A 21,485-nucleotide genomic window follows, 5' to 3' on the forward strand; every position below is an offset into this window, starting at 1 on the left:
TCTTTCTATGATGTGGCTGTCTAGGTAACTACACCTCAGATGGCCCATGCCTTGTTCAAGGAAACAAAGTCTAACAGAATGCGGGCATCACAGTAATGTAAAAGTGTCATCAGAGTCTCAGGTACAATTGTTAAAGTACAACTGAAATATCTTTCCATCCACGGGTGGGGACTAAGTCAGTAGAGAGTACTTGCCCAGCATGGACAAGGTCCAGGATATAACACCTACTACTATGAAAACTAAAAGATCTTTCTTTTCTTCCTTCCTTCCTTCCTTTCTTCCTTTCTTTCTTTTTTATAAAGTTGACAATTTTAAAATAATTTATTTTATTGTATTTTATGTGCATTGGTGTGAGGGTGTCAGATCCCCAGAACTGGAGTTAGAGACAATTGTGAGCTGCCATGTGGGTGCTGGGAATTGAACCAAGGTCCTCTGGAAGAGCAGCCAATGATCTTAACCATTGAGCCACCTCTCCAACCCTCATGCCGTCTTTCTTCCTTTAAAAAAAAAAAAAAGGCTTTTTTTTTCTTGCAGACAACACAAATTTAGGTATTTGTTTATTGCAGTACTAGAGATTGGACCCAGGGACTTCCTAATGACAGACAAGGAGCTGTAACCCTAGTCCTGCCAGGGGAGGTGGCGCATGCCTTTAATCCCAGCCCTTGGGAGGCAGAGGCAGTCAGAACTTCAGGAGTTCAAGGCCAGCCTGGTCTACATAAGCAGGTTCCACAGCAACCAAGGCCCCCCCCAGAGAAACCCTGTCTCAAAATACAAGCAAACCAACAAAAGCTTCCACTCTTTAATGACAAGACAATACATACAAGGCAGTTTATAAATGATTCTCACTAGGTATTGTTCAAGAGGCAGAGAGACCTGGTGATTTCACTGCTGTTTGAAACTGTGTTAAAAGTAAAGGAAGACAAGGGATTTCTTTTAAAGTCCACTTCAGATGCTTTTAAGAAAAGTCTGCAAGCTACCTTCTAGTGCACCATTCATCCATGGTCTTTCCTGTCCTTTCATACTTTAGAGACACTCGACTTGCTTTGCTACAGTTGTGACCTGGCTGCAGAGTGGGTGAAAAGCAGACCGGCTTGAAACCTGTTCTACCCAGCTCCTTCCTTCTAGGTGGTCTTCTAAAACCTGAATGTTAGTTAGGCATGCATGTCTCCCCTGCAGTTCAAGTCTGGGCATAAACTAGGTGGCAGGATGTCAGGCGGGACATGCATGCCCAGGAATGTCACGAGGGTGTGCATATCCAGGTTGCATGTCTGGGAAATGACTAAGCAGCCTTTTGATTTTTGCCCAAACGACTTGCTTTATAATCTGAGAATAGGGGATTTGTGTGTACGGAATTGTCAAATAGCAGAGTAGACGGGGACAGTACTCTGCCCTGGCTCACTGGCTCTTCTCTGGGGGCTCATTTAACTTAACTCAATCTAGGTGGGCAAGCAGCGGGCCCAGAATAAACTTGCAATTTGTGTCAGTGTTTGTCTGCATAAAGCTTCCTCCAGCCTTTAGGCATATAGTCTTAGATTTAGGGAGTACCTTTTATGACCACGTAGTTAGCCCCGCCTGCTTTTTATCGAAGCAGATTCCCAGAAAATTAAATGTGGAGTTCATTTCAAGAAGCCTGGCAGGGGAGAGACAGAGGTTCTGACAACATACTCTTGCCACCTCTTCAGAAGACTGTAATGATGTAAGAACGTAAAAGACCAGCATAGTGCTAAGCTGGGAGGTTTTCTTATTTATCTCCGGCCCAGAGTCAGCTTCTCAGCAGGAAAATTAGGAAGTCTCGGGGCTCAATCTCAATTCAGTCAGTACCAAGGAGACGTCAACAAAACTCTCAAGACTCCATGCTAAAACGTCATCAGTCTTTTTGAGTCACAACATCCAGCCTTCGTCTAACAAAAAAATCCAAGTGTAACGACACTGTGGGGAGATGATCCCCAAGTCTCACAGAACTCGACAAATGGTAGCTTTCACAGTAGAACAAGCCACAACACTTAAAACCTTCCCACCGAGTCACTGCTACGTAAGTGTCTCTGGGGCTGGTAAGTTGGGCCGAATGTGTGGCTTGTCGTCAGAATCCTCCGCGGTTGGGTCATTCTCCTCACCAGACTCTATGTAGATGGGCCAGTCATCTGTGTCACTCTTCTCGTGGCTTTCAGATGAAGCCTCCACCAGGCTAAGGTTGACAGGCATCAGGTCGTCCTCTTCCTCCTGGGGGTCTGTGACACAGGTGCAACTGTCACACAGCCCGAAGCGCCGCAGTCCTTGGGACAGGTGGCTCGTAAAGGTTCGTCGACAGCCTTTGCAGATAATTGGACGGCTGGATCTGTGGACCTGCCAGCACAAGGGGACACCGTAAAGGTCAAAGAAAAGGCTGGAGAGGTGACTTAGCAGCTAGCAGTACTTGCTGTGCAAACGGAGGCAAGTTACTCTCCTGCCTCAGGGTATCAGTTCTGGTGGGAAACTGGGGATACAGCTTACTCTACGTCCTTACCAGGGGAAGAAACTCACAGTCTGCTGGCCCTGCCAATTCTGGCCTCATGACGGCCATCCTTGAACAAAAGCTAGGCTTCTTGGAAAACTGGCCTGTTCGCACACCGGCATTAACTTTTTTCTTTTTTCTTTTTTTTTTCCGAGACAGGATTTCTCTGTATAGCCCTGGCTGTCCTGGAACTCACTCTGTAGACCAGGCTGGCCTCAAACTCAGAAATCCTCCTGCCTCTGCCTCTGGAGTACTGGGATTAAAGGTGTGCGCCACCACACCTGGCTAGCATTAACTTTCTAAGTGCCGCCAGCTTGGCTTTAACCTGGTAAGAGAAAACTTCACAAACTTCTCTTAAAAAAAAATCTCTAGATGAGAGAGCAGTGACAGACAGTCCCACCCTCACACTAGGAGACAGGCACAGCCCTTACAGCGACGTCCCTGACACTCACGCTCAGGGCGTGACTCCGAAGGTGCTCCTGCCGGGTGAACCTCTTGCCACAGGTCTCGCAGGGGTACGGCCGTTCGCCAGTGTGGGAGCGGATGTGCCGTTTGAGGATGCCTTTCTGCTTGGCGGTGTAAGGGCAGAAGGGACACCTGTGCAGCTTGATAGGAACCACCAGCACGTCACCTGAGGAAGCCAACAGACGCCATTAGCCCATTAGCCGTCAACAGGGACAACAACCACAGCCACCTTTCGGGGTGGGACTGGGAAACACCCTCATCCCAGACAGAGAGGGAGACTACCAACTCCACCTGCTAGCAAGCTGCAAGACTGACCAGTGCAAGTCCCACTTTGGCTTCTAAAAGATCAAAGGTCAAGTCAACTAAGTGGGCTTTCCCGCTCCCTTCCCCTGCTTAGACACTGAACCCAGGGCCTTGACTGTGATACCCAAATGCTCTTTCACTAAGGCCCATCCCCACCCACCCACCCAGCTTAGCTTCTGGTCATGAGTATCAGGCTTTAGTAGCTGGGACATCTCTCCAGCCCATGAGAGGTTTTTGCTATTAAGATTTTTGTTCATTTAATTTTTATTCATGTAAATGGGTAGGTCTGTGTATTAATGCCAGGTGTTTATGGATACCCATGGGGGCCAGAAGGTGTCTCCTTGGAGCTGAAGTTATGAGACACCTGACATAAATGTTCCAGGACCAAATTTGGGTCCTCTGGAAGAAAAGCCAGAGCTCTTAACCTCTGAGCCATCTCTCCAGCCCCATGTTCTGTGAGTTTTACAAACATTTTGTAATATACCCAAATTATTTTTGTCTTCCCTGTACACGGCTCCCCTGTAACACCTGGCGTGATTCATCCTGGTGTGAGCTGTAAACAGCCAGTCAACATTCTGTGTTATAAAGACCAATCTATATGCAACTGAAACGATATAGAGGGTCTCACTTGGGAATACTAGGAAACCAACCCAGACACACTTATCATAGAAACATACCAGCCTTCAACGTCTTGTACCTACAGGCCCATCACTAAAGCCAATAACAGCAATGGGGCTTTATCCCAAACTTGGGGCTACAGTGATGTGTTGGTTTGAATGAGAAATGTTTGCCATGGGCTCATGTATTTGAGCCCTCGGTCTCCAGTTGGTTGTACTATTTGGACACAGTGCCTAGCGATCCAAGATTCTTTAAATATAAGTAGTTTATTTGGGAATAGACGGAGAGATAGGTGGGAGTCCGAGCGTCATAAGGCATAGTAAACTTGTGTGTGCTCTAGGAGGGTTATATTTTAAACACAATGAACTTTGTAACTCTAAAAGAAACCTAAAGTTTCACTGAAAGACTCAGAAACACTGGTTTTCTAGAACTGGCTCTGAAGTCGGTAGACCACCAATATGGGCCAGGTCCAGAGGCCAGACACCTGCTCAAATGCCAGGACCTCTAAGATCAGGAGAGATACTTCCAAAACTAAGGGGGCCATCTAAACTACCAAGACTGTGTCCAACATGTTGAGGCACCCCTCCAATTTCTAGGAACCCATGCAAACTATCTGGCCCACCTCCCAAACTGGGAACTTATATAGTCTCAGACCAGGAAAGCCACTATTAGAAAGTGGCCTTCCTTTATCTTACAGTCAGCAAGGTATGCTCTTCCCATTGGGCCCAGGCTCTCCAGTGGCAGCACCCCCCTCATTAGGCATTCCTGGCACCACAGGATGATGCCACATGGGCATCTTTAGTCCCTTTCGCCATGAGCCAAGGGGTTTTTCTTAAAACTCTCATATAACTTCTAGAGTTAACAACACAAATAAAAGTCTCTTTCCCATTCAGTCCTTTTACTTTGTTTTGTTTCTTTTTCTTTACAGTTTAAATATTCAAACTTAATGTGTACCATCTTCATCTTAAAGATTTTTAAATGTGTTACTTACTATCATTACTGTTATTATATGTTTATGATGTTTGTGTGGACACACGTACACATGTGTAAGAGCTACTGTCCACATGTGCAGGTCAGAGGACACCCTTTGGGAACTGGTTCTCTTCTTTCACTGTGGGTTCCAGAGTTTGCCAAGCTCGGGTTGTCAGGCAGAAATGACAAGCCTTCTTACCACCAAGGCATCCCACTGGCTGCCATCTTCATTACTAAAATAGTCCAATGCCCGTCCTAGACCTTCCTGTTATTCTCAACAACACGTGTAGGATCTTCATCCACTGGGACTCCTAGGCACTGAAGAATCCACCTAGGTAATGCTGAGAGAAATGTTTGTTTTATAGATACAAACTTTGGAAGAGTTCCTATTTGTTTGATTTTGGAAGGACAGCGGGAGGGTCTCCTGTAGCTCAGGCTGGCCTCAAACTCACTACGCACCAAGGTCTTGAATTCTGATCCCTATCCCTCGAGTGCTGGGATCACATCGTGACCTACCATGGCCTGCAGGACTTTCTCTCTTGTCCTCTTCCCCCTGAACATTAGCAACTCCTTACACAGCCTGACATCCTGTCAGGGATTATCAATAAATGAGGGATGATTTAAATAACACAGGACATTGTTAACAAACACTATCACTTCTTGTATTTCAATTTTTTTTAATTTTATATGTATGGATGTCTTCCCTACATGTATGTCTGTGCACTACATGCATGCACTGCCATGGAAGTCAGAAGAGGGTGTCAGATCCTCTGGGACTACAGTTACAGACAGTTTGTAAGCCACTGTGGGCAGAAACTAAACCTGGGTTCTTTGCAAAAGAGCAAGTGCTGTTAACTGCTGAGCCATAGCTCCAACCACATGTTTGTTTGTTTTAGTTTTTAAGATAGCATGCCACTAAATAGCCCTTTTTGGCCTGGAATTTGCTATCTAGACCAGGGTGGCCTTGAACTCAGAGAGATCTGCTTGCCTCTTCCTTCAGAGTGCAGTGATGCAGGGTGTGTGCCACCACACCCAACAATATCAGTTTACAGAGGACTTGAGCATCCAGTGGATTTTATCATCTAAGGGGAGTCTTGGAACCAACCTCTCATCAAAGGATAACCATACCCTATATAGGCAACACAGAAATACACAAAGAAGAGCCAGGCAAAGGACTCAGTCAGTGACGTGTTGGCAGAGCAAACGTCAGGACCTCATTCCTTGTTGTTGTTGTTTTATCTACACAGGCTTTTGCTGACCTCCCAGTCACAGAGTCTGTCTCCTGAGTGCTGGGATTAAAGGCCTGCACTGCTACCTCTGCCCAGCAGGGACCTGATTTTACCCAACCACCTGTGAAAAGCTAGGCATGGCTACACATACCTATAATCCCAGCAATGGAAAAAATGCAGATAGTTGGATCCTTGGAGGTCCAGGGTCACTGGCCAGCCAGGCTAAGCAAAATTAGGGAGCCCTAGGCTAATGAGAAACCCCGCCTCAAAAAAACAAGGCAGGGACTAGGGAGATAGATGAACAGCTTAGAGCATCAGTTGCTCTTTCAAAGGAACTGGGTTCTCTTCCCAACATGCACACGGCAGCTCAGAGCCATTAGTAACTCCTGACCTAGGAGATCCAATGCCCTCTTCTGGCCTCTGCATACATATGATGTACAGACTTACATGCAGGCAAAACTTCCTGTGAAACAAAGTAAGGTAATCTATAATTACAAAAAGCAAAAATAAAGTGGATATCTCTTGAGTTGCAACATCTGATACCATCCTCTGGTGTCCATGTGCACACACACGGAAAACAAGGCTCTATATACAACGAGAGCTTAATTAATAACTATCGATGGTGGTGGCGGCAGCAATGGTGAGTAGCAGCAGTGGCATGATATCGGCGAGGATCACAATGAGGGGTGAACACAAGGCACAGAACACACTAAATGCTGACAAAGAGATGCTTGCGACCCAAACTCACCTGCGTCCTCTCTATACCAGTCGTTCTGAACGTCCATCACGGAACTCATGGCCACTCCTGGACCTTCCAGTCTTCCCTCCAAGCCACGAGAAGAGTGACAATCCAAGTCATCTTTGCTCTGGACAGCACCATTGCGCAGGAGAGCCTCCAGGAACTGCTTCACGTGGTAGCTGTTGTAGGTCAGATCCAAGGCCTGGTTACTGGGCAGGCCTTCCTCCATATGGGCCAGTGGGGCGGCATATTGCTGTAGCTGTTCGTCAGCCTCCACCTCCACCCTGGCAACATCGAATTCCACCTTAGGTTCAACCCGTCTGGGCACAACACAAAGGTCATTGTCGGAGACCCCAGAGCCCTGGCTGTCTTTCGCCACCAGCTCCAAGGGATGGCAGTCATCACAAGATGATATTGTACAGTCTAGACTCCCTTCTCCATCTACTGGGGAGGAGACAAAGCTCTTGGTGCCACAGGAAGTCCCCTCCAGTCCTGAACTTGGACTTTCACTGTCTATCTGATGGGCTGCAGCCGCCGCCGCAGCTGCCGCTGCCGCCATTGCGGCAGCCACAGCGGCCTCCTTCTCCATCTTTCTGCAGATGTCCAGGGACGACCTGATGTACGTCTTACAGAAGTTGACCACCTCATTCATCTGCAGGTAGCTGGCAGCTGACATGACTTCGATCACATTCTCGCCACACAGATCCAACTTCCCAGAGTAGAGGAAGTCTAGAATGGTGGAGAAGGCGTCGGAGGTGACGATGTCCAGCGAAGCTGTGCTGTGCCGCCCGCTGTCCTGGATGTAGTGAAGGAGTAGGGCGCGGAAGTAGCCACTGTTGGCGAATAGGATGTTCCTGTGGGCCTTGAAGATGCGCCCTTCCACGATGATGCTGCAGTCACAGAAAAAGTCTCGTTTCCGCTGCTCATTCAACTCCCCCAAGAGCTTGGCGCAGTAGGACTGTGCCTCCATTTCTCCGCCAGCCGCTGCTGCTCTGGAGGGGCCTGGAGCTCTGCCAAGATTTTTATTTACGTTAATTTGCAAATTCCAACTCTACAATAAGCTGTTCATATTTTGTTTTGATTTTCTGTAGCCCAGGCTAGCCTGTAATTTTCTATGTAGCCCAGGCTGGCCTGGAACTCCTGGGATTGTAGCGTGGCTCACCATCCCCCAATTTATGTGGTGCCTCAACCTAGGCTTCCTGTGTGCAAGGCAAGCACTCTACCAACTGATCTACAGCCCTGGCTTCTAGGAATTTATATATTATCATCTATTATATGTCAAAGCACTAGTTCCAGCTGCAGAGAGAACTCAGTGGTTAAGAGTACTTTGTTGCTCTTGCAAATGATCTGAGTTCAGTTTCGAGCACCCACGCAGTAAATCACTACGATCCTTAACTTATCCAGTTCCAAAGGATCCAATAACCTCACTGACCTCAACAGGCACTCATGCTCATACACTTATATCCACGCAGGCAAAACACTCACATAAAATAAAAGAAGTAAATCTAAAAACATGTTTAAAAAACAAAAAAATAAAAAACTACTGGACCAACAGTGTTTTCATGATGTAGGCTGTTTTGAATAACTGGCTTAAAGGATAAAAAGAACAAAGAGTGGGCTGGAGAGATGGCTCAGTGGTTAAGAGCACTGACTGCTCTTCCAGAGGTCCTGAGTTCAATTCCCAACAACCACATGGTGGCTCACAACCACCTGTAATGGGGTCTGATGCCCTCTTCTGGTGTGTCTGAAGACAGCAACAATGTACTCATGCAAGAAAGCAAGAAAGAAGCCAGATAATTCAATGTGGGCACAGTAGTTGATGTTTTACATGGATTCTCTCCCCAACTTTAAATCCTGTGAGGGAAGCTGGTAAGGTGGTATACACCAGTGATACTTGTACTCAGGAGGCTGAGGCAGTCGGATTAGGAGTTCTGGGCCAACGTGAAATATAGAATGAGACCCTGCCTATAAATAAATACAGAAATGAATAAATAAATAAATAAGGGATGAAGGGGCATCTCGGTGGTTAAGAGACACTTCTGTTCTTCCAGAGGACCAGAGTTCAGTTCCTGACGTCCACACTGGGCAGCTCACAACCCCTTGTAACTCTAGCTCCAGGGATTCGACACCCTCTCTTGGTCTCCACGGGCACACATGCACATACACATAAATCTAAACACATCTTCCAAAAAATATAAAAATTAAAACAACCAGCCAGGAAGTGGTGGCACATGACTTTAATCTGGAGGCAGAGACAGGTGGAGCTCTGTGAATTTGAGACCAGCCTGGTTTACAGAGCAAGTTCTAGGACAGCCAGGGCTACACAGAGAAACCCTGTCTCAAAAACTAAGTAAGTAAAAATAAAATAAATCCACCGTAATTTTAGCACTTGAGAGGCAGAGGCAAGAGGATTTTTTTTTAATACTTTTAATTTATTTATATTATAGGGCTGGAGAGATGGCTCAGTGTTTAAGAGCACTGACTGCTCTTCCAGAGGTCCTGAGTTCAATTCCCAGCAACCACATGGTGGGTCACAACCATCTGTGATGGAATCCAATGCCCCCTTCTGGTGTGTCTGAAGACAGCAACAGTGTGCTCATACATAAAAAAAAAACCAAAAAACAAAACTTCATTCACATTGTATGTGTGTATATACATATGTGTGTATGCGAGCATGTATTTACATTGTATGCACATATATGTGTGTATGTATGTGAATGTATGTGTGTATGTATGTATATATGTGTGTATATGTGTATGTATGTGTGTACATATGTGTGTGTGTGTGTGTGTATGTATGAATGCATGTATGTGGACACACGGGTGCCATGGCGCACATGCAGAAGTCACTTCTCTGACCATCTGGGCTCTGAACTGAACTGAACTCAGATCATTACACTCAGTGCAGGTCCCTTTACTTTGGGCATCCATCCCCAAAATTGTGTTTGACTACACGGAGAGTTCAATGTCAGCTCGGGCTGGCATGGAGGCCCCATCTCAACAAACAAACAAAAGGCTAGAGATATGTCTCAGTGCCTGCCTAGCCCTCAGGAAGGCCTGGGTTCCAGCCCCAGCTCCCTATAAACTGGGGTGGGTGTATGTATGTGTGTGTGGCAGATGCCTGTAATAACCATACTAAAGAATTAGAGGCAGAAAATCAGGAGTTCAAGGCCATCTGCAGCTATATAGCTAGTTCCAGGTTGGCCTGGGAGACAACATCCTATCTCAAATAAATAAATAAATAAATAAATAAATAAATAAATAAATAAATAAGTCTTTGTAAGTCCTCATTTTTATCCCTGTTATTCTAATAAAGATATCAAAGATAAGAAATGACCAAGGTGTGACAGAGTCAGGACTCAAAACTGGGTTTGGTGGTGTCTAGAATCAATTCAATGGATTTTTTTTTTTTTTTTTTTTTTTTGGGACAGGGTTTCTCTGTATAGCCCTGGCTGACCTGGAACTCACTTTGTAGACCAGGCTGGCCTTGAACTCAGAAATCCGCCAGCCTCTGCCTTCCGAGTGCTGGGATTAAAGGCGTGTGCCACCATGCCCGGCTCAGGATCTTTTTAAATAATCTTTTTTAAAAAATTATTTATTTATTTATTTTACATGTATGAGTACACTGTAGCTGTCTTCAAATACAACAGAAGAGGGCATCAGAACCCTTTACAAGAGGCAGGTAGAACTCTGAGTTTGAAGCCAGCCTACTCTACAGAGTGAGTCCCTTTACAAATGATTGTGAGCCACCATGTGGTTGCTGGGAATTGAACTCAGGGCCTCTGGAAGAGCAGCCATTGCTCTTAACCCTTGAGCCATCTCTCCAGCCTGAGTCAACAGATCTTATGTACTAGATTCTACTCTCCAAATGGTATGGTTTCTATTCGTATCTTAATCAGAACTTAAATACTAGCCAGCAGTCTCAGCTCAAATCTTTTATCACTATTTTGTGGAGAAATCTAGTAGATTCCTGGGCTCACCAGCACACATGTTCCCTTCAAAGAGTTCTGCTGGCACCGCTAAGGCTGCTACAGAACTATTGACCAGCGCCACCCTCATACCCCCCCAGCTCTTGGCCAATGTGCTATGCACCACCCAGCTCAGGTTCCAGGTGTGTAAGCTGTCCTACCGGCTACCACGATCAATGCATCTTACTCTCTGACCATTACTGATTGACTCAGAGAGGGCACAGTGGCTAGAAGCATTCAAAAGCAATGGACCCTTTGTTGGGCTTCTGAAAGGGGCATCCTGCTCTGTAAACTCACAGAACGTGAGGAATGTGCAGCTGTGCCACCAGAGGAACCAAGCCTAACAAAGGTGACAGCTGATGGCACCTGGGGACACTAGCTAAGCCCTACCTAGCTCAAGCTGTGTCTGAACCAATTAAGTCCCTTTTTGCCGTAGCTGCTTCTTGGTGAGGGAACTAACTCCACGAGCCTTGGTTAATGCCTTCCTACTGTTACAGTCTGTGCCTTCTGTCAGAAGATGGCAGGCCCTTTAAAGGCATGGGCATGTCTTATTAAATCTGACAGCCCTCACAGCATCTGGCAGACTGCTTTGATTAAAGAATGTTTCCTAAATTAAAAGGCATGCTTCTATTCTTAAATGCTAGGTAGAACCAGGAAATCTAGCTTAGAATCTTCCTGGTGGTGAGGGAAATGGAAGCCTTCTTCCCTAAGCCCTCCTTTCCTTCCATAAGACCCTAACCATCCATCAACCACTCCTTCACCTACTGACCCACTGCAGTCTTGGGCAACTGTAGTCAGCTCTCTGTAGCAGCAGCTTCTACACCTATGCATCTAATTAACCACGAACTAAAAATATTTAAGGGGAAAAAGGTCAGACATGTCATGTGTGTGTGTGTGTGTGTGTGTGTGTTTATGTAGGGGAGACTGGAGGGCATATGTGCCACAGTATTCGTGTGAAGGTCAGAGGACAACCTGTGAAAGTTGGTATTCTCCTACCATGTTGCTGAGACTGAACCCAGTCTTAAGGGCTGTCAGCAAGTGAAAGAAAGATGAAATTTCAAGACCTGTAAGTCATATAAACTACTCAGAATTGCTGGTTGTTTGTGAGCCTAGAGGCTGCCTGGGGCTGAGAACAAAGAAAAACAAACCCGGGCATGCCCCATCCGTAAAGCATTCCTGGGAACTGCTTGACCTTAAAGATAAAGAGGAATGTGAGGACATAACAGGGCTATCTGAACTGAGTCAGCAACTCACAGAACCCTGACACCTGACCTGCACGTATTCTTTTGCTGACATGTAATTTTTCTGCTGATGTTTGAATTAGCCAATAGTGTGTCGCTATGCTGAATTCCCCACCCCTAAGCCCTTTCCCCCATAAAAACCCCTAGCTTCCGAGCCTCAGGGTCGAATCCACTGACTCCTGTGTGAGATACATTTCAACCCGGAGCTCCGCCATTAAACTGCCTCAATGTGTTTACAGCAAGAAGGATTCTCATGTTTCTTTGAGTGGGCTCTCTCTCCCGACACTAGAGTGGGGGTCCCCGAAAGGGGGTCTTACACAAGCACCTTTACCCACAGAGCCATATCAAGAGCCCAAACTCAACAAATTATAATCCTAAAAAGTTTTTTATCCAAAGTAGTTAAGTGAACACTGTTTTTTTGAGATAGGATTTCTATTAGCCCTAGCTATCTTAGAACTCACTCTGTAAACAAAGCTGGCCTTAAATTCACAGAGATCCACCTGCCCCTGCCCCTCAAGCGCTGGGACTGAAGGTGAGCACCACCTCTACCTGGCTAGATACACTTATTTTTATTATGATATATTTGCCAGCTATGTGTCCAATTCCTGTGGAGGACCTAAAAAGGACTCAGATCCCTGGGAACTGGAGTTACAGGTAACTATGCGCTACCATGCAAGTGCTGGCAACTGGGACCAGGTCCTCTGCAAAAGCAGCCAGTGCTCCCAGCCATCTCTCCAGCTCCCCTAGCTGTGGAATTCTACTGCCCCTATATAAAATCACCCTGGGACATCTCCTCAGCAGAAATCTTCAGTGTGTGTCCTCACCCCTTTCCTGGACCAAAACAAAAAGTACTTCTTTGAGGACGATGGCCCAGCATCTGCCTGTTTAGTCTTTGCTAGACAACACTCTTGTTATGGATCCTCGTAGCAATGATTCGTCTCTCACAAATGCTTTCCATGGTTCCCATTCTGCCTTTAAACGTTTCTCTCTGATTTCAACCCTCAAACAGACACAGAGTTTACTATGCAGTGTGACACTCGAATGCCCACTGCTTTTTGAGTCAATTCCCAAATAAAGTATTTCTCTTTAAGAATCCCTGATTGTAAGCAGGGCATGGTGGCGCACGCCTTTAATCCCAGCACTTGGGAGGCAGAGGCAGGCAGATTTCTGAGTTCGAGGCCAGGCTGGTCTACAAAGTGAGTTCCAGGACAGCCAGGGCTACACAGAGAAACCCTGTCTCAAAAACAAAACAAAACAAAACAAAACAAAAAATCTCTGATTGTTGGGCTGCAGCTCATGGTTTTACAAGCACCATCTGCTCTTCCAGAAGACCCAGGTTCAATTCCCAGCACCCACATGGCAGCTCATAGCTGTCTGTAACTCCAGTTCCAGAGGAGCTAGTGCCCTTTTCTAGCTTCTGTAGGCAACAGAAACACATGTGGTACACAGACATATACCCAGGCAAAATAGCCATATAAAAGATATTTTAAAATTTTTAAAAGACTCAATCATGTAGAACTACCTATAGTTAACTGAAATGTCACCAAGATATATTGAAAAAAGAAAGAAAGCCACAAGATCCAAAACAAATTATAGTGTGTGTGTCTGTGTGTGTATGTTTATTCATTATATGGTGAATTTTTTTTCTGAACAATTATTCAAGAAAGATATAACAGCAGAAGTATTAGGGATAAGAAATATGTTAAAGGACTCGAGTTTTACTTCTAATTGTCCTAGCCAGGTGTCGGGAACACACCTGTAGTCCCAGCCATGGAAGGATGAGGCAGGAGCATCATGAACCCAAACTTGGTAAATAATCAGTCCATAGTTAATCTAATCAGCAAAGCTGGTCTCGGGCATGCTGGTCCCTGGGCTGTGCTGAAAACCCCTACTTCTCGTTGGAAAACAGCTTAGCACTGGCCTAACACACATTCATGGCACTCTGAATCTACACACGATTCCAATTCAACTCAACAGTCACTAAATACTGGAGCAGTGAGATGGCTCAGCAGGTGAAAGCACTTGCTACCAAGCCTGCTGGGCTGAGTGTGACGCTCAACACTCACATGGTGGAAGGAGAGAACCAACTCCTAAAAGCTGAACTCTGACCTCCGCGAAAATATGTACACACACAATAAATAAATAAATATATAAATAAATACAGAAATGTAATTTTTAAAAATTAAAGCGAAGCTGGGCAGTGGTGGCACTTGTCTTTAATCCAAGCACGGAGAGGCAGAGAAGCAGAGAGGCAGAGGCTAGTCCCATCCACTTGCCGCTGCCTCTCCAGTGCTAGGATTACAGTATTCATCAGCACTGTATGTCCAGCCCCGTCTTTCTGACAACTCTCCTCCATCCAGTTCCACCAACCTGAGAATAAAAACTGCTCTCCAATGACTAGTATGACTAGAATTTCCTGCACATCATTCATTTCGAAGCACTAAGAAAACTACTTGACAAACATTCATTTTAGGATCATACTAACACAGTGCAGAATATTTTCATTTTTCAGAGAGGGAATCTGAGGTTCAAAGATAAAGCTACACGTCCAGGATTTAGAACCCATATTCTACAGACTCCTGAGAGGCAATCCTTAGCCATTGTTTACCGATCTCCCCAAACCCTCTAACAGGTCTAGCAATAGACCGGGAAGTCACTCCCTCCTCTGGCCCAGGAAAAGGGGAAAAGAACTAAGAGTTTTGCAGGGGTAGAATTTTTGACCAATTGCCATCTTCGGTTCTTCTGCTAAAATGCTCTCAAGACACCGGGAACATTCCATCCAGAGTCAGACAACCTAAAGAGGCCACTGGAACCAGGTAATTGGCACAGTCCCTGGTGTCTGGGTGTGAAAACCGAGGCCTTGCCTCTCGCAGGTCTTCCCGCCGGCAAAGTGACCACTGCCCAAGCGGACACTGGCCCAGCCTGGCCAAGCCCTGGCGCCTGGGTATCCTTCAGGATCAGAATGAGCAGAAGCCAGAACTCCCACCTGAACCGTGAGGGGGTGGGTCACCCACAGCCAGGGAGGGTGGGCATATGCCTCGGTGTCCACCCACCCCACGCAAGAAGAGGGAGGGTCTACCACTGAGAGCGACTCTGCGCAGCCGGGGTCCAGGGAGTTACTGGGCCAGGCGGTCCAAAGCTGGCTGAGGACGGCAACCGTCCCTGCTACCTGCACTCTGTCCCCTGAGCCAGCCTCCCGAGGTGCCCCTAACTTTCCCCAAAACCAAAAAAGCCGCGGCGCCGATCGGATGTTGTGTTCTCACCTGGCACCGGGTTCCAGCCACCTCCAGCGAGCTGAGAGTACTGACACGCCCCCTTTCATTCACCTGCGGCCCTCCAGTGAGAAGCGGGGAAGATGACCAATGGTGGGAGATCTTGGGCTGATGAAGGCGGGCCCTTCAGCCAGCAGGTCCGTCAATGGTCCGGGTACCCACCTCTGGAGGATGCGCTCTGAAGACTCCAGCGTTCATGGGGTGATGGGAGTTGTGGTCTTGTTAGTGTCCGAGACTTTGGGAAATAATCCACTATGAAAACCAAGTTCGAGCCAACAAAAGTTTCTTTATTCAAAAAACCGGTATATTAGGAAGTCGGCTGGGTTCTGGATCCAAACCGTGTCAGGGAGAGTCAGAACAACCTTTTAAAGCAAAAACAAAAACATAAAAAACAATAACAAAACAACAACAACAAAACCCACAGATTAGGTAGGGTAGGGGCAGCCAATCGGGTGCATGCATGCTGTATTTCAACCGTTTCTCACACCTGACATCTTAAGTGGGTTACTACCTGTCAAATACCTCAGATGGTTTTCTTGATAACTTGCCCTGGATTGAGGCCAGCCAATCAGAGCCTGTGTAGCGGCTGCTGGGTTTCAGACCGGACTGGGTGCTAACCAGCAAGGCATGGGGTAGGGTAATGTGGACCTAAATTCCTGTGGGGCGCCTGGAGCCTGAACCCATTTCCGGGAGCTCAGCTGTTTCTTAAAATTTAGCCTAGTACAAGATGGAGACTATGTACAAGATGGGGTCTCTGAAGCTAAAGTGGCTCCAAGACTCTCAGCACTCTGTATAAAAGACAAAACTACATGTACCAAGATGCCCAAAGGATAAGAAGGAAAAAAAAAAAAAGCAAAGCCCTATTTGAGGCTGGAGAGGTGGTTGGGTGGTTGAGAGCATGTTCTACTCTTGCATAGGGCCTGAGTTCAGGCTCCATCCACATCAAGCTGCCCACGACCACCTGCAACTTGAGCTCCAAGGAGTCTGAGGACCTCTGATGACCACATACACACAGGAGGGCGTTCGAGCACGTGCAGGAACACACACTGTTTGTTTTGTGGTGTCACACATTATTTATTTACTTTTTAAATTATTATTGCATATATGTGAGTGCACTGTCACTGTCTTCAGACACACCAGAAAAGGGCATCGGATCCCATTACAGATGGTTGTGAGCCATCATGGGGTTGCTGGGAATTGAACTCAGGACCTCTGGAAAAGCAGTCAGTGCCCGTAACCACTGAGTCATCTCTCCAGCTGTTTGTTTTTAAGCTATGAAGTGGCAATAGGCAGGATCATGAAGAAATTCGACTTCTTTCTCTCCTAGGTTTGGTCAAAATGTCAATGAATCTACATTTGCCTTTACCAATTTCTGATTTCTTCTGGAATCCGTGTGTGTGACTGATAAAGCCGACCAGAGAGGGCTTCAGATCCCCTGGAACTGGAGTTATAGACAATTGGGTGGTACCACGTGGGCACCGGAAATGAAAGCCGGGTCCTCTGTAGGAACAGCGAGTGCTCTTTACCGCCGAACCATCATCATTCCAGCTGTACCACGTTTCTTTAAAACATAGACAAGGCTTAAAATGTATCATACAATGCCTATTTTCCCCTGGGACAGAGTTTCTCTGTGTAGCCATGGCTGTCCTGGAACTTGATCTGTAGAGCAGGCTGGCCTCAAACTTTTGCCTCCCGGATGCTGGGACTCAGCGCATGCGCCACCCCGCCTGCAAAGGCTAGTCACTTGACCTATAACACCTCATCTAGCCCGTCTAAAGGCTAATGGCTCTCCCAGGACCTCAGGATTGTTAACACAGCAGTCCTTCCTATGTACTGGGTGCTGCCTAACCCTCACACTCTCTTAGATTCCTTTCTCTGCCTCTCTCTTTACCATCCCAGACCTTAAGGATGCTCTCCTCACAATTCCTTTACACCCAGATCCACATGACCTCTTTGCCGTCGCCTGGGAAGACTCTTAACTCTGGAACAGGCATCTCAGCTTACTTGGACTGCCCTTCCTTCCCAGGGGTTCCGTGATAGCCCCATTTCTCCAACCAGCGTGGCCCCTGACCTCCTTTATCTTGACCTCTCTCCCAACCACTTAACTGGCAACTTCTTAACTTAATAGAAAACAAAGGAGACAGCATCTCTCCTTCTAAACCTCACTTTCTGACCTTCAGATCAATTATCTAGGCTTCCCCTTGTCCCCTAACAGCCAGGAATTCACTCTTGGTCAGAGAGTATCTGCAGTTTCTTAAGGTTCCATCTACCAGGGAAGACGTTCTCCCCTTCCTTGCCTGGCAGAACCTGGATTGGCAACTGCTCACCCAGTCTAGGAAACTGCTAAGAGCCCTCCAAATGAGCCTCTGGACCCGGCTAAGCCTGCCATGCCTAGTTTCACCTCACCTCAGAGATGTGCTCCTATAGCCCTTGCCCTGGCTCCCCTAGACACTTGACCAACCCTTTATTCTGAATACTACATTTTGGGGAATGACTCTGGGGGATTGGGAGCAAAGGAGAGGACAAACATTTGTCCCTACAGCCTATCTTTTCTCAACAGCTAGATACAACAGTTAGGAATGGCAGCTCTGCTTACCCACACTAACAGCAGCCTCTCTATAGACCCGGGAGGCCTTGTATGCTCACATTTGGTCACCTTTTCTTCATTCTCTCACCACACTGGTTCAAGGACTTCCTGTCACACAAGAACCTTTCTCCTTTGTCCCCTTGGAGGCTTCAACTTATTCATATTGCCCTCCTAAAAAGAAAAAAAAAAAACAATATCTCAATTGACTCCTGGCCTCCTCTCAACCCTGTACACTCCTTCCCAAGGCTACTACCCTCACCCCCTCCTGCCTAGAATTGATAGAACCTAGTGGGGAAACCCCCACTCAATTCCCGATTCGGCGGGCACCCAAAAAATCATGAAGGACCATCTTTATGTAATTACAGGAGGTAGTTTAATGACGGAGCTCTGGACTGACATGCATCCCACACAGGAGATAACAGATGTCGGCCACGAGGCTCAAAAGCTAGGGTTTTTATGGGGTAAGGGGCTTAGGGGTGTGGAATTCAGCATAGCGACACACTATTGGCTTATTCAAACATCAGCAGAAAAATTACATGTACGTGCAGGCTGTCAGAGTTCTGTGAGTTGTTGACTCAGTTCACATAGCCCTGTTATGTCCTCACATTCCTCTTTATCTTATGGTCAAGTTGTTCCCCGGAATGTTTTAACTACGGGGCATACCCGGGTTTGTTTTTCTTTTTTTCTCAGCCCCAGGCAGCCTCTAGGCTCACAAACAACCAGCAATTTCTGAGTACTTTATATGACTTACAGGTCTTGAAATTTCATCTTTCTTTCATTCCCCTCTTCTTCTACTAAGTAATTCTAATCTTAGAATTTCAGAAGTCTATATCTCTATGTGGAGAATAGAAATCATACTCTTCTTCTATCTTAACTATAAGTTGGTGTTGACGCTGGAAGACCATAAGCTGTACAGTATTTACTCTATTTTTAACATGGGAACAAAAACAGAATAAGAAGGGATAGTAAACAGAACTAGGCAGGGACCCTTCTAGTGAGGTTTGAGGGTCTGGGCATGATGTAGGTGTACGAAGATCAGATCTCTGGCTGGAACTGGTGAGATGTCTTTGGGGTACCTAGCTCATTCACTGTAGCCAGTTGTGACCAGACTTCTTTCTGCACCACCTGCAAGCCTTTTAACTTAGCATACAGATCATTTCTAAGTGCTAGCATTATTAGCATGTGCCACCTTCTCAGGTTCTAGTCTGTTATTTACCTCTCTTTGCTTCTGTTTCCTAACTGTAATGGAGATCTCATATAATGTTCTCTCTCTCTCTCTCTCTCTCTCTCTCTCTCTCTCTCTATATATATATATATATATATATATATATATATATATATATGTCTTTTGTTCCTCCTCCTTGTCTTTGCTTCCTTTGGATGTTATCTAATTATCACATCTATATCCTGTCACTCATCTTCTCTCATAGTTTACCTCTGCCCTGGTTTATCTTTCTGTCTCACTGCACATCTTTGATTCTGTCTCTGGTCTCTGTCTTTGTCAGCCTCATGTTTCCTCAACTCTTCTTGTCTGTCTCTTACTTACTGGTTCCTCCTCTAAATATTTCTCATTCAGAGTATCTCTTTCATCTCAGACCTCTCTAATCTCCTTCATCTCTATTTTTACTTCTCCTCACTGTTAACCTCTCTATTTGCCACTGTCATCCATTTCTCCTGAGTCTGCTGAAGCTTTGCTTTTAGCTCACTTCTTTGCAGACCTCTATCCTTCCTTTCTTTCTCCTCCTCTGCACTTTCTTATCGACTTACCCTGTCCTTTTAACTTTTGTAACTTCCTGTAACCTTGGTCAGATTGTTGGGGCACTTTCTAGTCCCACAGAGACGAGACCCCCATCAGAGCCTGGCAGTTAGTCTCGCAGGTGCTCCTTACCTTGGACAGAAGCCCCAAGTGGGCGGATGCCTCCCTCACTGGAGCTTGGAACAGACTCACTGCCAGCATCTCAGGGAGGGGTCGCCTGAGAAGAGAAAACACGTGGGGCAGGGAAGGGAGTACAGCTCTCACAGCTGGCTGTACCGGGCCACTGATATCTCAAAGTGAAAGCACTTTTTCTGTTAACGAGAGACGGGATGCAGGGGACAGGGGAATGAGAAGCAGCCAGGGAACCTGCAGTGCTCTTGGCCAGCCACTCCCTCAGCCTCCTCTATCTCCCCTTCAGCAGCCACAACATCCAGAGCCACTGACTTTTCAGGGACCACCCCTCTTTTGCTCTGGGTTTCCCAGCTCATTTCTCCCTAGGTTCCAGGTCCATGGGCGGGACCACTGTGACCTGCTGGCTGCTCCCTGGAGTTGGAGTGGGAGGCAGGGCAGCTGAGGATCTGAAAGGAAGTGGTCAGCATAGGGATCTGACAGGATTCTTAGGTTTATTCCAGAGGGCATAACTCAAAAACAGTCGTCAGTTGTTAGTTCAAGTCCAAACACAAAGAGACACACAAGACACACACAGAAACTATTTTCTGGCAACCACCATAGAATCACAATACCACAGAAATGACAAACACAAGCAAGACCAATCAATACAAGGTGTCTTACACGTGATTTCCAGAGAAGCCTGACGCTATCTGTTCTAGGCATATACTGAACCCTAGCTGCTGCTGGGTTGAGAAGGACTGTTTCAGATCCAACTTCCCAGCTTGACACCGGAGCATCCTCCAGTGTTGTGGCCTGCAACGTTTGGCACGTCTCACTGTCACTGTGACCAACCCAAATGGACCTCTCTCCATGGGAAGGCCCCCAGAACCTGAGACCGGCCTAAAACCAAACCAAGATAATCAGTCAACCCCTTGGGACCAAAACGAGACCTGAAACCAGACAAACCAAAAGCAAAACAGAATCAGAAGGTGGTCTAATGGAGGACACACAAGTGAACAAGACAGACCGACACACAGACATACAGACAGACAGGCAGGGAGGGATTCCACTTTACCTCAGATGTACGGTGTCTGTGTCCCATGACGAAAACCACAAACAAAAACAAGACAGCAACAGAGAAAAGACACCAGTATATCCAAGCACACTTGTCCACGCCTGGACTTGTACAACCAGCCAAAGGCAACTTCCTGACAGGGGTCGGATTCCACATCGACTCCCTTTCTCACGGGGGGGTGGGGGGGAACTCTGCTTCCAGCCCCTTCCACCCGTGGAATGTCTTCCAGGGTTGCAGCCTTCGGGGCCTTAGGATGTCTCACTCCCACAGCCACTAGGTCCACACGGTCCACAGTGGCAGCTGGCAGAATACAGAATACCAGAACTGGGAACCCAGGTGGGACTCAAACCTACAATCTCAGAACTGAAAAACCAAGACACAAGTTCATCGGTGCCACACTTAGACACTTAGACAACAGACAACATACAAGACTCACACAAACAAACATACCTCCAAGGGGTCTTTCCGGGTTCCTGGGTGTCACGCAGATCTCAGTGGGACCTCCAAATGATAGAACCTAGCAGGGAAACCCCCACTCAATTCCCGATTTGGCAGGCACCTAAAGAATCACGAAAAGGCCTTGATGTAATTACAAGAGGTAGTTTAATGACGGAGCTCCGGACCCACATACATCCCACACAGGAGATAACAGATGTCA

At 46.6% G+C, this 21,485-nt stretch overlaps 1 protein-coding gene across 5 annotated transcripts; it reads right to left on the reverse strand.

The window, feature by feature from the left end:
* Positions 1-280: 280 nt before the first annotated feature.
* On the reverse strand, positions 281-21,485 carry Zbtb8b (zinc finger and BTB domain containing 8b). Of its 5 annotated transcripts, XM_017320102.2 has the most exons (8): positions 21,278-21,485; positions 19,774-19,858; positions 17,895-18,056; positions 16,665-16,859; positions 15,290-15,660; positions 6,827-7,827; positions 2,944-3,122; positions 786-2,343 (listed from the first exon to the last, which is right to left on the reverse strand). In XM_017320102.2, the coding sequence occupies exons 5-8, from the start codon at positions 15,346-15,348 to the stop codon at positions 2,029-2,031; spliced, it is 1,554 nt and encodes a 517-aa protein (XP_017175591.1). In that variant the 5' UTR covers positions 15,349-15,660; positions 16,665-16,859; positions 17,895-18,056; positions 19,774-19,858; positions 21,278-21,485; the 3' UTR covers positions 786-2,028. The 5 variants fall into 5 exon arrangements, with proteins under 5 accessions (NP_705769.2, XP_017175591.1, XP_011238783.1 ...); XM_011240481.3 differs by lacking the exon at positions 21,278-21,485 and having other exon boundaries at positions 17,945-18,056; positions 19,774-20,971; XM_006502927.4 differs by lacking the exons at positions 16,665-16,859; positions 21,278-21,485 and having other exon boundaries at positions 19,774-20,971.

This window comes from Mus musculus, chromosome 4 (genome assembly GCF_000001635.26).
Source record: "Mus musculus strain C57BL/6J chromosome 4, GRCm38.p6 C57BL/6J".
In the NCBI taxonomy this organism is placed as follows: domain Eukaryota; kingdom Metazoa; phylum Chordata; class Mammalia; order Rodentia; family Muridae; genus Mus; species Mus musculus.

What these genes read in the sequence shown, in the direction of transcription:
- Zbtb8b (XM_017320102.2), bottom strand. Translation starts at nt 15,348, where the DNA reads ATGAAAGGGGGCGTGTCAGTACTCTCAGCTCGCTGGAGGTGGCTGGAA. An exon ending in TGGCTGGAACCCGGTGCCAG is followed by an intron (nt 7,828 to 15,289) that starts GTGAGAACACAA and finishes AAATCTTGGCAG; the next exon opens with AGCTCCAGGCCCCTCCAGAG. An exon ending in TTCGGAGTCACGCCCTGAGC is followed by an intron (nt 2,344 to 2,943) that starts GTGAGTGTCAGG and finishes TTGTGCTGGCAG; the next exon opens with GTCCACAGATCCAGCCGTCC.